Source organism: Martes martes (assembly GCF_963455335.1).
Source record: "Martes martes genome assembly, chromosome: 4".
Taxonomy (NCBI): domain Eukaryota; kingdom Metazoa; phylum Chordata; class Mammalia; order Carnivora; family Mustelidae; genus Martes; species Martes martes.
Window position 1 is genome coordinate 75,067,515 of NC_137891.1, and position 13,920 is coordinate 75,081,434.

General features: G+C 43.4%; 1 protein-coding gene across 2 annotated transcripts in view; it reads right to left on the reverse strand.

The window, feature by feature from the left end:
- Nucleotides 1-1,802: 1,802 nt before the first annotated feature.
- LYN (LYN proto-oncogene, Src family tyrosine kinase) overlaps nt 1,803-13,920 on the reverse strand; it is a 118,788-nt gene continuing 106,670 nt past the window's right edge. For both annotated transcript variants that reach the window (XM_080800660.1, XM_080800659.1), the window contains exons 12-13: nt 12,632-12,763; nt 1,803-3,289 (exon numbers count right to left, since the gene is read on the reverse strand). In XM_080800660.1, coding sequence (XP_080656786.1) covers nt 3,087-3,289; nt 12,632-12,763 — 335 coding nt within the window. In that variant the 3' untranslated portion in view covers nt 1,803-3,086. The remainder of the gene's footprint in view (nt 3,290-12,631; nt 12,764-13,920) is intronic.

Genomic DNA, 13,920 nt, shown 5'->3' on the forward strand with positions numbered 1-13,920 from the left:
AGTAACTTCAGGTAACTTAACCCTGTAACTTCAGGTAGTCAAAAGGTAGTTAATAGAGAACCAGAACCTTCCATTCAACCAGGCAGAAGTAGAAAACAAAGACACGGAGAAGAGAGGTGGGTGGGGTGATCACCTCTGAGAATGCAGGAAGCTAACTGGCCATGGAGGGTTGCCATTATAATGGTGAAGGTTGCCTGAGCTTGGCGAGGGGAGCAGCATCCGCTTTACTGCCATCCAGAGTACCAGATGCTGGTGTTTCAGGGCTGACTGTTTTTCCAGCGGCTACTTCCCCAATGAGGCAGTTCCAGCAAAGGGAAAGATAAAAGGAGAGCCATCATCACAGGCAACATTGGAAAGGACTTTATACTTAGATTTCAGTGTCCTTAATCTGTCCCATTGTGTAAGTAAATAAATACGGTCCCTTCTACTATTGACCTCTTTTACGCCTTGGGGACAGGAATTGAGGTTTCTGCAGTATAATATCTTCCATAGGAGAAGGCCTGGACTTTCCCGGTGTGATTCTGACAGAACCCAGGGAGGTCTGCATAGAGGGGCTGTGGAATGTCCCTCCTACTGAGGACACCTTTGTCAAGTCTATGAGTTTTACCTCAGATTTAGTGAGCTTCATGGTTGTAAGAAAGGAAAAAGGCAACTTTTCCCCTTTTCCTTCCTCCTGAACTCTTCTATCTTCCAGTGGCAACCAAACCATCTGAGGAAAGAGAGGACTGGAGTTCCCTTGAGCAGTTAACTTTGCAATGTTGGGTCAAAGCGAGGGAGTGACTCTCAAGCCTGGGCACACAGTATATCCATGGGAAAGCTTTTCGAGTAGTGACACAAACACCTCATAGCAGAACCACAAAGGCAGGGTCTGAGAGGGTAGAGGAGCAGCTATTCTACCTTTCAACTCCTCCATAACGATCAGGGATGTGACGATATCAAGCATTCTGCACTCCACCGGAGACCCTATTGTGACACAAACACCTACCCAGCCTCTCATTCTGCCCAGCAGTCATGAGGAAGCTAGAATCCTCCTGACAAGGAAAGAGACTGAGCTTGCTGTCCCTTGGGTATAACGTGGCTGGAGCACATCCTGGGAGTGATGAGGCCCAAGGTGACGGAGGAAAGGCTCACAGACTTTAGAGGAAAAGCTGAATTAAAATGGCAAAAGAAAGCAGAATTGGGAGAAGAAAAACAAGGTGAAGATAAACTTACTAATTTTCTAGAGACTTCTTTTTGCCTTAGGGATTCTTTACACTCTCTCTCCACATAACATGCTGGGTCATATGCATGATTCTGAAATGAAATGTGAGCAGGTGGGTGTGTGCAGAAGACTGACCGTTGTGAATCAAGTTAGCAGCTGTGCAGACATCATATGGTGATAATATTCCATCTTCATGAGCGTGGCACTTGTGAATCAAGAACTTTAGAATATTTTAAGGAAGGGCATTTTAAAAAATGCACAGGAGAATGGGTGAAAATTTAGGGAACAGTAGAATATTTTATCTCTTCCTCTAGGTATCCACACCTAGGCAACACACATAAAATGAAATCCTAATGACGCCTGCTAAGCCTATTTGAAAACAAATCCTATTTGACCCTATTAAGGGATATTCAGGCTGTCAACTCCCGGTTTTCACTTTTTTTCTTTTTTTCTTTTTTGTGATCAAAGGATGGAGGTAGAACTTGTACAAGTTCTTTACACAGTGTAACTATATGGAATCCCCTCCCATTTCCCCCCAAATGATATTCATTTTTATGATGATGATAACTGAAAATGTTGAACACAAGGAAAAAGCTCAAGATGTTATTGGGCCAGGTGTATTAAAATAAAATCGAAAAATAGAAATATTAGGCATATACACAAGAGCATAAGTGAAACATGAGGTGACACAGCATTTCCTATTCAAAACTTACAGTAGAAAACTTTAGTAAACAGAACCTCTCGTATCCTGTGTTATGGGGGCTCTTTCCAGCTTCATTAGTCACTTATTCTGCTTTCATATCTTTGTATAAATAATCTCACACATGCCTTACACAATTTAGAAAAGATTGCTGAATCACAAAAATAGACCCAAAGATCGCATTTTTACTTTTCTCCAGTACAACTAAAATTAACATTTCATCATTAAAATAACTTTCAAATCATTGGAAGCAATAAAGAAAATTCTTACATTTTTAAGGACCTAAGAGGCCCTGCAGAGATTAGAATCTTATTACTCTCCCAAAGTAAACTGTCAAGAAAGTGTCTATATAAGAAATTGTGGAATTGAAAAGGTGGACTGTTAAAGATATTCCTTCTTAGGGCAGAGCTGTTCCCGAGGCCCTGGTCCTTGTCCTGAGAGATCTGGGCCAGCCCTGGCAGTTGGCGGGGCCGCGGGGTCCACGCTGGGACACACAGCAGCTCTGCATGCTCACAAGGGACATTTCTACAAGGACAGACCAGAAAGAGCATCGTGGCTGTTCTGCTTCATGTGTGGGGGTCCTGAGCAGCCTCCACGGAAGGAAAAGGTTTAACAGTCTCAGATTTCAGGGGGAGGGGACCTCACCGAAATCTGGGAGAGACCATTTTAAGGTTCGGACTTCACCTGCAAAATGTAACAGATTGGATTAGTAATTTGTTTTAACAGATAAGCCAAAGCATAGAGAAAATGCAAAGAAGGGTCATGATTGGCATCTGGTTATTTTACTTTTATAAATGAGTTTAAGTCTGTTACTATTTGAGATTCACTGCAATGGCCTCTGAACCTCGGAGTCACACACTGAGCTGTAAACAAGAGGCCAGAGTGGGTGCATTTTGGACAGAACAAGTGTTTTCTTCTCAGAAGGCTGTCCGCAGATGTTGGTCGAGCAAAGCAAGATTGCCAGCTGGGATGGGTCCAAGTGGCAACCAGTGGGCATCAGCCAATGAGAACGAGAATACTTTTCTTCCATGTCAAGAGTCCTTCCTGAGTAACCTAGCCTCACTTTCAGGAAGCAGGGACGTGGATGGGCCCAGTGCGCGAGATCCTAGCGCAACCAGGGATTGTCCAGGTTTCTTTTCGCAGGAGACCCCCGTCCCAGTGAATGGCCGTGAGTCTTCCTGTCCTTTAAGGCTGCTGCTGATACTGCCCTTCCGTGGCGGTGTAGAAATCATCCAGGACGCTCTGCAAGTAATCGAAGGTCGGCCTCTCTTCTGCCTTTTCCTTCCAGCACATTTTCATGATGTCATAGAGCTCATCTGGGCAGTTCTCCATGCGGGGCATCCTGTAGCCCTGGGACAGGGCGGTCATCACGTCGGCGTTAGTTCTCCCTAAAGCAAAAGAAATGTACCATTGAGAAATCTGACCCAGGGTCGAGCGTTGCAGTGGGCTTTCTGATCCCCACATCCCGCATTCATTTTTTTTTTTTTTTTAATTTTACTTATTTGAGAGAGAGTGAGAGTGAGCACAGAAGGAGAAGCAGACTCCCTGATGAGGGACTCAATCCCAGGACCCTGAGATCAGGGCCCAAGTTGACAGCAGACGCTTAACCAACTGAGCCACCCAGGCACCCCATCTGGCATCCATTCTTGAAGCCAGCTTTAGAGGTGGTTATGGACTGAATTGTGGCCCCTCCCCCCATAAACTCATAGGTTGGGAGTCCTCGGAACTGCTGAACTCCTCAGTCCTCAGCCTTGGAGCACGACTGCCTGTAGAGATAGGGTTTATAAGAGGTAATCAAGTTAAAACGAGGCCTTGAGGGTGGACCCTAACCCAATCTGACTGATGTCCATAGAAGAAGAGATTAGGACACAGAGACCTGGGATGTGTGGGCATTGTGTGGGCACCAAGGAAATGCCCACGTGAAGACACAGACAGAAGGTGGCCATCTACAGGCCAACAAGGAGCCTCAGGAAAAGCCAAACTTGCTAACACCTTGTCTCAGATGTCTGGCCTCCAAAACTGTGAGAAAATTAATTTGAACTTTTCAGTCTGTGGTATTTTGTTATGACAGCCCTCACAAATGGATAGGGAGGCTAAGGAGACATCTGTGAGCAACTAAATAATGTAAATTTTAGTATGAAGGGGATCAAGACAGTATTGTTTGTCTGAGTGAGAACAGGCCAAATGGGAAGTAGAACACAGAGCAAGTTCGTAATGGCAGAAGCGTAATGGACTTGACTGACTCTTAAATGAACTACTCAAACCCAATCCTAACCCTCAATCTCAATTTCTTTTGTAGTATTGTTTCCAGCTTCTACCTGCAATACATATACCAAAAAATCATCTTCACATAACGTTATCTCATACCAATATATATATTTTTAAAATCAGCTTCTCCCTGTAAGTTTACTAGAAGAAGCCAAATCCTTAAATCAGCTAGTCCAATGGATTATGTCCCAATCATTAAATTGTCCCCTACAAAGTCTTCAATACAGGCCAGAGTCAGAGCTCACACTGATTCTGGATATGTGTGTTCTTAACACCCAGTGAGGGAAGTGGGGTGTTCATTATTCTTACTGAGCTCTACATAGAGGACTGGTAATGAAAGGCAGCTTTTTTTTTTCTTTTTTAAAGATTTTATTCATTCATTTGTCAGAGAGAGAGAGAGAGAGAGCGAGAGCGAGCACAGGCAGACAGAGTGGCAGAGGGAGAAGCAGGCTCCCCGCGGAGCAAGGAGCCCGATGTGGGACTCGATCCCAGGACGCTGGGAAGGCAGCCGCCCAACCAACTGAGCCACCCAGGCGTCGCTGAAAGGCAGCTTTTAATATGGTCAAATGACTCAGGGTAGTTCAGAAGCTGAAATGTCCAACTTTGATACCAAGAACATGTTTAAGGGAAAAAAAGATCATTTTCCTCCATGATTAAAATGGGGAATATGCTCATTTAGTGGTTTAGCAGGACCTATCCACATCTGCATGTTTTGTGTGTTTTGTGGATACCTCATTCTATAGGGAAAAGGGTATTACATGCAGCATATTTTTAGGCAGAATATGTCTGATGCCTGGCACATGGAGAATTCCATTTATCACGACCAATTTCCTTTCCACAGCCATAGATTTTTCACCACTAGTGGTCACTGGGAAGATTCTAAAAGATAGCTATTTTACTAGATTTGAAACAGAGCCTTCTTTTGAATTTATCCTCTAATCTGTGTTTCTCAAATTGTGGGTCACTACCCATTTGAGATCAACAAATTGATTTTTTAGGCAGCTACCAGTATTTTTAAAAATAAATCAAAACAAAATGAAATAGCAAAGACCAGAATGCACCGCACATAGTGAGAGTTAGTGAGATTTTGTGAAACTTTTATTCTATTTGTGGAGTGGGGTTTCTGTTTATTTTTTAACCATGGGTCATGATCAGTGACCTTTGAACTCCTCTGCCCTTAACTAAACTTTCTTTTTCTGAGAACACTGACTGAAGGCCCTGCCTAGATTTAAACCCTTGAAATAAGACCTGATTACTTCTGTCTTGGAAGAGTCCTTCTTTTTTGACATGGAAGGTTCCAAGCAAACTTGATAAATGTGGAGATCTCTTGAAAGTTGTTTACATGGTGAATTAATTTTGCTGAAGTCTTCTGAACCACAATCTTCAGATATTTGTGTAACTGGAATGTTCTAACGGAAAGACTTCAATTTATTCTCATTGCTTGAAGCCAAGAGACTGATTTGCAGCCCTTTCTTCATTTGGGGTTCCAGTCTCCAGAAAGTATGTGGTTTCAGCATAGCTCTGGCTCTTGTCACTAACCCTGCTCACTTGGATAAATGTCAGGTGAAATCCCTCTATTTGCTTCTACCTTGGCACTGGGTGAAGCTCTGGGATCCTGGGAGGAGGACTAACATTCAGGATGACAGAAAATGGCAGCCTGATGGCCAACTTCTGGAATATCTCTTTCACTTTCTGCCTGGAGAACCCCTAGCTGAGATGATTTTTTCAGCCCCACCCCAGCCTTGTCCCACTGCAGATTTCTCCTTCCTCATTCTCATATGTTTTCCTAACTCTGCAGGACTCTCCATGGTGCAGATAAAAGCCAGGTGTGTTCCATCCTGTCTGGGGGAATCTGACTTGGTAAGAGGACTAGAAAGAAAGAAATCTGAATGCCCGAGTAAATAAGGCTATTAAGTGACAAGTCTTATGGAAGAAAGAAAGAGAAGGGGAGGGAGACCTCAACCAAACCCTAAGATTAAACCTGATACTTGGTCATTGCTCTGTTGCTAGATTAAAGAAAGCAAACACCCACTGGCCGGTGATGGGAAAAGCAAGCAGTTTCATATTCCAGCCCCCATTATCCCCACAAGCATTTCCTGAGCGCTTACTATGGGACACGGGCTAACACTAAGCTCTGACAGATACATAGACTATTAAGACTGAGCGTTGTCCACAAATGGCTCACAGCCCAGTGGGGGAGATACCCCAGAAGAGGGAGGTGGGTGGGGAGCAGGAAGTGAAATCTGGAGTGGGTAGGAATTAGCAGAGACTAGAAGTTGGGGACAGAGCACAGGGAGGAGAAAAGTGCAGTACGGCAGAGAAGAGAAAAGAAATAGAGAGTGAGCAACTCTCCTCTGGATGGGAATCCAGCAGCTCCAGAAAGAAAGTCTTTAGAGACAAGGGGCCTTTTTGTGTGTGAGAGCAAGAAGTAGGGGTTGCCATGAGACATAGTCTCCCACCCGGCAGTACTTCCAAAAAGGCAATTTTTTCAATGTTGTTTTGAGCACTGCCTGTGATCAAAGTAAGCATTTACAGAAGAAGAGTTCCCTGATTCCAATTTACACGTGTTACTAAGATGCTGGACATGTCTGGGAAGAAACAGCCAGAGAAGACATGAAGCTTCAGAAAATTTTGTCACTTTCAAGCCTCCTTTTTCTCTGTAAGAGCAAAGCAAAACAAACCCCCAACCACAAAGATCCCCTCTATTTTCCTCAGAAAATTCATATATGAACATTATCACAGTTTGCTTTTAACCTAGTGAGATAAGGATCTTGGGCCTCCCCTCCTTTTCCCCCTTTAATTCATCCTAAAACAACGAGAACAAAAACCAAAAACTTAAACTCCATCTTTGGTGTCATTCAGAGGTAGAAGCGGGTTGAACCAAGAAGAGGAACATGAAACTGAAGTGCCATCAAGAGAGGAACCCCAGCAACAGCAGGATGCTTCACCTCGCCCTGGGAAGGGGCCCCATGGAGCCACACCATGGAGTGAAGGGAGAGGTTGGTGGCTGCAGACAGACTGTACCCAGAACCCACCGGGCAGGCGACCCAGGTTAACGCTGGGGAACCTGCAGAAGACGAACCCCCCACTCAGGAACGCCAGTGGAGGTGGGGTCAAGTGTGGGATGGAAGATTAGGAGGGAGGAGAAAGGCTGAACATGGGAAAAACGAGACCCTTCTACCACATGCCACAACCTGAATGAACCTTGAGGACACCAACTTCAGGGACAGAAGTCAGACACAAAAGGACAAATACTGTATGATTCCACTCAGAGGAGCTGCCTAGAGTGAAATTCACAGACACAAAAAATAAAATAGAAGTTACCAGGGGCTGGAGGGTAGAGGAATGGGGAGTAATTGATTTATGGTTATAGTTTAAGGTTGTGATGATGAGAAAGTTGGGGAGACTAAGGGTGAGGATGGTTGTGTGCCAATGTGAGTGTGTTTACTGCTACTGAATCATACACTTGAATGATGATAAATTTTATTCTGTGTATATTTTACAATAAAAAAATACAATGACAACAATGAAAGACACCGATGCCCCCTCCCGAGTGCACCTCCAGAATGCTGACAGCCAGGCTCGTCCCCCACAGGCAGGTCCTGGAAGACTCTGACCCAGGAGGGTGCTAACAAGGATGCCAGGGACCACCACAGACCCTCATTCCCATAAAACATCTCATCAAAGGAAGGGTGAGGAGATAAGCCTTTGAGCAGTACTAAGGGCAGAGTGAGAGAAACAGAAGAGCAGACAGGAGACTCAGAGCGGCTTCCACCTTCCAGCGTGGGACTCAGAGAACAGAAAATGGAGAAGAGGATATTTTCAAACTTCCCAGAATTCATGGCTACAGGTTTCCAAATAGAAGGGACAAAACAAGTACCCAGCCTAACATAACAATGACCAGTGAAATTTCAGGCATCAAGAGAGATGCTGAGTTCTTCCATAGAAGAAACAGGATCCAAGACACAGGATGGGATTCAGAAGCCGTCCGCTTTGGCTCGGCTGCACAAGAAGCCAGATCCAGGGCAGGAATTTGTTTAACCTTCTAGGCGAAAGGTCGGTGTACTAGTATTCACAACATAAGCAAAATTGATAATGGTACCTACTTAGCAATTTAATTTTATCTAGGTCATGAGTCTCTCAAGAAAAAGTCCTATTTGGGCCAAGTCCTAAGTATGGATTAGAAGCAGAATGCTAACTCTGATGCCTCAAATTTTCATGAGGACCAACTCTGAAGTCATGTACAGCAGCAACCATGATGAACTGTCTTTACTCATTCCGTGCTCACTTATCAATGAGAACAAGAGAAGCCTTAAGAATAGGATTCCTCGGGGCGCCTGGGTGGCTCAGTGGGTTAAGCCTCTGCCTTCGGCTCAGGTCATGATCCCAGGGTCCTGGGATCGAGCCCCGCATCAGGCTCTCTGCTCAGCAGGGAGCCTGCTTCCTCCTCTCTCTCTGCCTGCCTCTCTGCCTACTTGTGATCTCTGTCTGTCAAATAAATAAATAAAATATTTAAAAAAAAAAAAAAAAGAATAGGATTCCTCATAGCTTTGAGCCTGGGTGAGGGGGAACTAAAGATTTTAAAACTCAACAGAAAATTATTGAAATGGACTAACAGTAGTTGAAAACAAAGGGTTTGGGGCATTTGCCCAAATTATGATTGATTGGTACAGGTCTCTTTCTAAAAAATGTGTTAAGAAAAAGACTTCTCCTGAAATACATTTGGTGTGCACAGAAGCTCAGGATATTAGATGTACCTGTTTGACTAATCTATTTCAACACAGAGGACTGCAAATGGGAAATGACACTCCTACCCTCTACTGCCCCATATTTAGTATTTGACTACTAGAATTTGACAGGTAACTTTCACGGACAAAATTGTGTATTTTACTCTCTTATTCCCAGAAGTTTGCTCTCCATTGGAGATATCAGTTTTGGCAACCTGCCAATATGTGTATTTGGTATACCTCTAATTGTGCCTCCATGGATATTTCTAGAATGTTTTTGTTCAACTCGCCATAAACTGATAATAATGGTTCCAATGGGGGCAAAGGGAGGAGGGGTGACTGGAGATGAGGAATAAAAGGCACACCACTTCCACCATATACTTCTTTGTATCTCTTGAATTAGAACCATGGGATCATACTCTTAATGATACGTAAAATGGGAAAATTTTTTACTTAAGAGATAATAGTATAATGCTTTGAATTCTGAGCAACAAATATTAAAACAAATAACTAAAATTCCTGCAAGTAAATGCCTTTGAGGAGCATGAAGCCAGGGAGGCAATTTTTCATTAAAAGTCATTTTGTACTACCTGATTTTTTTGAAGCATGTTTATTACTTACAGATGAACTGAAATATTTAATAAAGACATAATTTTTTAAAAATTAGAAAAAAATTAAAACTGGAAACTTCAGAAGCTTATCAAAAAGAAAATTAATAAAACCTATCATTTTATTGCCCAAGGATAGTAACATCTTGGTATATTTCATCTTTTGGTCTTTTATTTCCTTTAAAAAATACATGTTCACTTTATATTTGCTTTCCTTATTTCCTCTTTGTTTTGTCCCCTCCTCTCTCTTATTCCCATTATTTTGCAAAGCTAGGCATATGGTTTCTAAACCACTTTAAAAAAATCAAAAACCAAACTTAACATATCCAGCACTCTTCTGTTTAAAGAAAATATGCCCGGATAACTCAGTTATCAGTGGGGTCTCTCCCACTTGCAGCTTTATAACTGATGGAAATGGCCTGTGTTGACATCATTCACCAATTTCTGTGGTACCTGTGAATCAAATCCTCTGATATTTATGTAACTAGGATTGTTCAGTTCTGTCTGCATCTCCTAATGCTAGAGACTTTTCTCATGACCAGACTACATCACCAATCTAGAGCTCCCGATGGTATCTTAAAGGACAAGCCACCAGGGTAGTTAGTAGATTGGTCAGTGCTTTCTAGTTGCCCTACTGTTTTTATTTTATTTTACTTATTTTATTATTACTTATTATGTTATGTTAGTCACCATACAGTACATCATTAGGTTTTTTTTCTTTAAGATTTTATTTATTTATTTGACAGAGAGAGAGATCACAAGTAGGCAGAGAGGCAGGCAGAGAGAGGGGGGGAAGCAGGCTTCCCCCTGAGCAGAGAGCCCAATGTGGGGCTCGATCCCAGGACCCTGAGATCATGACCTGAGCCGAAGGCAGAGGCTTAACCCACTGAGCCACCCAGGTGCCCCCCATCATTAGTTCTTGATGTAGTGTACCATGATTCATTGTTTACTTATAACGCCCAGTGCTCCACGCAATACGTGCCCTCCTTAATACCCATCACTAGGGTCACTCACCCGCCCACCCCCCAAAACCCTCAGTTTGTTTCTCAGAGTCCATAGTCTCTCATGCTTCATCTCCCCCTCCGATTTCCCTCCCTTCGCTTTTCCCTTCCTTCTCCTAATTGTCCTCCACGTTATTCCTTATGTTCCACAAGGGCGTGAAACCATATGATAACTGACTTTCTCCACTTGACTTATTTCAGTCAGCATAATCTCCTCCAGTCCCATCCATGTTGATGCAAAGTTGGGTATTCATCCTTTCTGATGGCTGAATAATATTCCATTGTATATATGGACCACATCTTCTTTACCCATTTTATTTTATTTTATTTTTTACCATTTTTCTACTGCTTTTTTCTTTTTTTAAACAATTTTTTACCCTAAACATTTTAAAATCCTGGACATCGAGCACAGTGGATGAGAACAAGGTTTTTGGGAGGCACAAGGGCCTGGGGTTCAGAAGCAGCTCTGCCAGGAGCTAGTGGTTTTCAGTTCTGGGCAAGAGTCTCCTTCTCTGAGCCTCATGGGTATCGTTTGTGTGTCGTTCTGGAGCATGTCAGAAATATTACAGATCATCTGATGAAGTTAAATGCTTATCTGATCCAATATCAGATTATATATGTAATTTGAACAGAAAATCATTGTAGATAGATATAGGTCATAGACACAGATGCATAATATCAGATATCAGGACTGATCAAGAAATATTTTCCCTATTTTACAGATAGAGATTATAGATATAGATATATAATGTCAGATTCATTAGGACTGATCAAGAAAGTATTTCTTTTTCCCGATTTTCCCTATTTTCCAGTAATGTTTCCATTCATTTCAGCATCAAGAGCAGAGTGGCAGTCAGATAATGAAGTGTTGGCACAAGGGGGATTTCAAGGCACAGTTGACTCACTGTGTAGGTGCCACCCAAAGGCTCTCCCCTCCCCGCTGGCCCCTGGTCCCCGACTTCCCTATGGCTCCTCCCCAAACAGCACTGAGGGTGACCAGGGGCATGAAGGCTACACTGAGGCTCTGTCCACTAGTTTTTGTCATCCATAGCATGGTATCTATCTAGATGTTAAATGGCTTAACCACGTCATTCATTCATCCAGCAAATTCTCATCGAGACCCAAACCACGGGGCCTCAGGATCCCATACAGTGGCTGTTTCCTCTGTGGGATACTCAGCCCCCCAGACAGCCCTGTGGCTCTCTCCTCAAACCTGCTGCTGCCAGGATCACAGCAGAAAAACAGCAACCCCCCTCCTCCTCCTTGCTAATCTTTAACCCACTGGATAGGGCACTGTGCCATCTCACAGCCTGTCGCCTGACTGTTATCAGTCTCCTCCTACTCTTTAGAATATCAGCTCTCAAAGGCAGCAGCTGGGACTGCGGCACCGGGACCCCTTGGAGGTGCCCGGCAACCTCAGATATTTTTCAAAAGAGAGAATGAGTTGGCCATTAAAGATTTCATTTTAAATTCATCATGTCCATCAATTTAGTAAAAAGCCTAACATTAACAAGAAGACTTTGGGAGAAATCCTCCTTTTTGCAAATTCAGGCACAGATCCTGGTGAAAGGGAGGGCTGGTACAATCTGGCTCCAAGGGCTTTCGGTGTTCGCAATCTAGAGACACTGAATGGACATCCTCACATTGGTTAAGTAACAGATGGGAAAGACCTTTCACTGATTAACAGAGGTGGTTATTTCCCAAAGAGGCAGAGGCTCCAAAGTACTTTGTATAAAACTCAGTTTCAAAACTAATCCAAAAGCACTGGGAATCCTCATTTCTATGTCTGTTTCCTCCCTCATCAGGTGCCCTGCTTTGGAGAAGCACCCGGGTCTAACCTTGAAATCCCACCTCGTATATGCAACACCTATGACAGTGCCAGGCACCTTCTGGGCACTAAGAGGTGGAATTTGTTAGGGGAGGAAAAAGAAGATGCACTCAATCAAATAAGAAGGCAGAAAAATGTCTAAGCATTTTTAGAACACTTTCCACTCAAGACAGTCTTTTGGAACAAAGGGCTTATTACTCTTAGCTTTTGGATATGGGTTTATGTCTTTAAGCCTCCTGCCACTTTCCTTTTTTTCTCCTGCAGACCTCTTGAATGGAAATAGGTAATAAAACAGTACCTGGGTAGGGAATTTTCCCATAGGTGACGATTTCATACAGGAGAATTCCGAAGGACCACACATCAGACTTAATCGTGAAACATCCAAAGTTGATGGCTTCTGGAGCTGTCCACTTAATGGGGAATTTGGCACCTAAGGGAGAAGACATGTCTTACTTGGGCCTCTGAGCCGAACCAAAAAATTCATGGGCATGTGGGTTTCATACTTTCTTTCTTTTGGGGAAAATTTTAACTATTTCTTTCGAATAGGTAGTGCACACACATAAGACAGAACAGAGATGGCACAAAAATGCCATACTGAAAATAGTTGCCTCCCTCCCCTGTTTCCCTTTTGGGCATTCCCCCTCCTTAGAAGCAAAGTTTCTTGTGTATCCTCCCAGAGACATCATAACGAGCCCACTTTAAACAAAAGAATATGGCACAAAATGTAAAGGCATTTGTTCTTAGCTTGTGTCTTTGTCCCTCAACAGCAGCCCCTAAAGCATGTACCTTCAGTGTTCAAATGTTCTCCAATGAGCCCATACTATGTTTATATGGAATATAAATTATCTCTTGATGCGCACATTCTTTCGGACATCTCTGTAAGCCCATACCAATAGGAAATTTAGATACTACTTCACAGGTTAAGGTATCTCCTGCTTTCACCTACTGAGCCCAAACATTACTACTTTTAGGAATTGGGTAGCATCATGATCTGCACAGAGAGAGAGAGTAATGACACTAAGATTCACACGGGAAGCTGGGGCTAAGGGACAAACCTGGCTCAGGGGTAACTTGCAGGGACACCTCGAGGATGGGACTCAGGCACAGAATGCCATCCCTATATACTGGAAAGGTTAGGCTCTCACCAACCATTTTTAAAGATTTTTTTTTTTTTTTTTTTTTTTTAAAGATTTTATTTATTTATTTGTCAGAGAGAGAGAGAGCGAGCACAGGCAGACAGAGTGACAGAGGGAGAAGCAGGCTCCCTGCGGAGCAAGGAGCCCGATGTGGGACTCGATCCCAGGACGCCGGGACCATGACCTGAGCCGAAGGCAGCTGCTTAACCAACTGAGCCACCCAGGCGTCCCCCATTTTTAAAGATTTTAAACACACTTGCCTTTATTAGGTCTTTGCTTTAGAATTTCTTGTGGTGTTAGACCCAAACTGGAAATCTGAACAAGATCAATAAGGACAGCAGACAGCCTCATGGACCTGCTAGGTGTGGCATGTAGGGTACTCACTGTTGCACAATCTGGGGATTGACCCCACATGGCTGGGTGGCAGCAAGGGGCAGGGTGGGGGGATGGG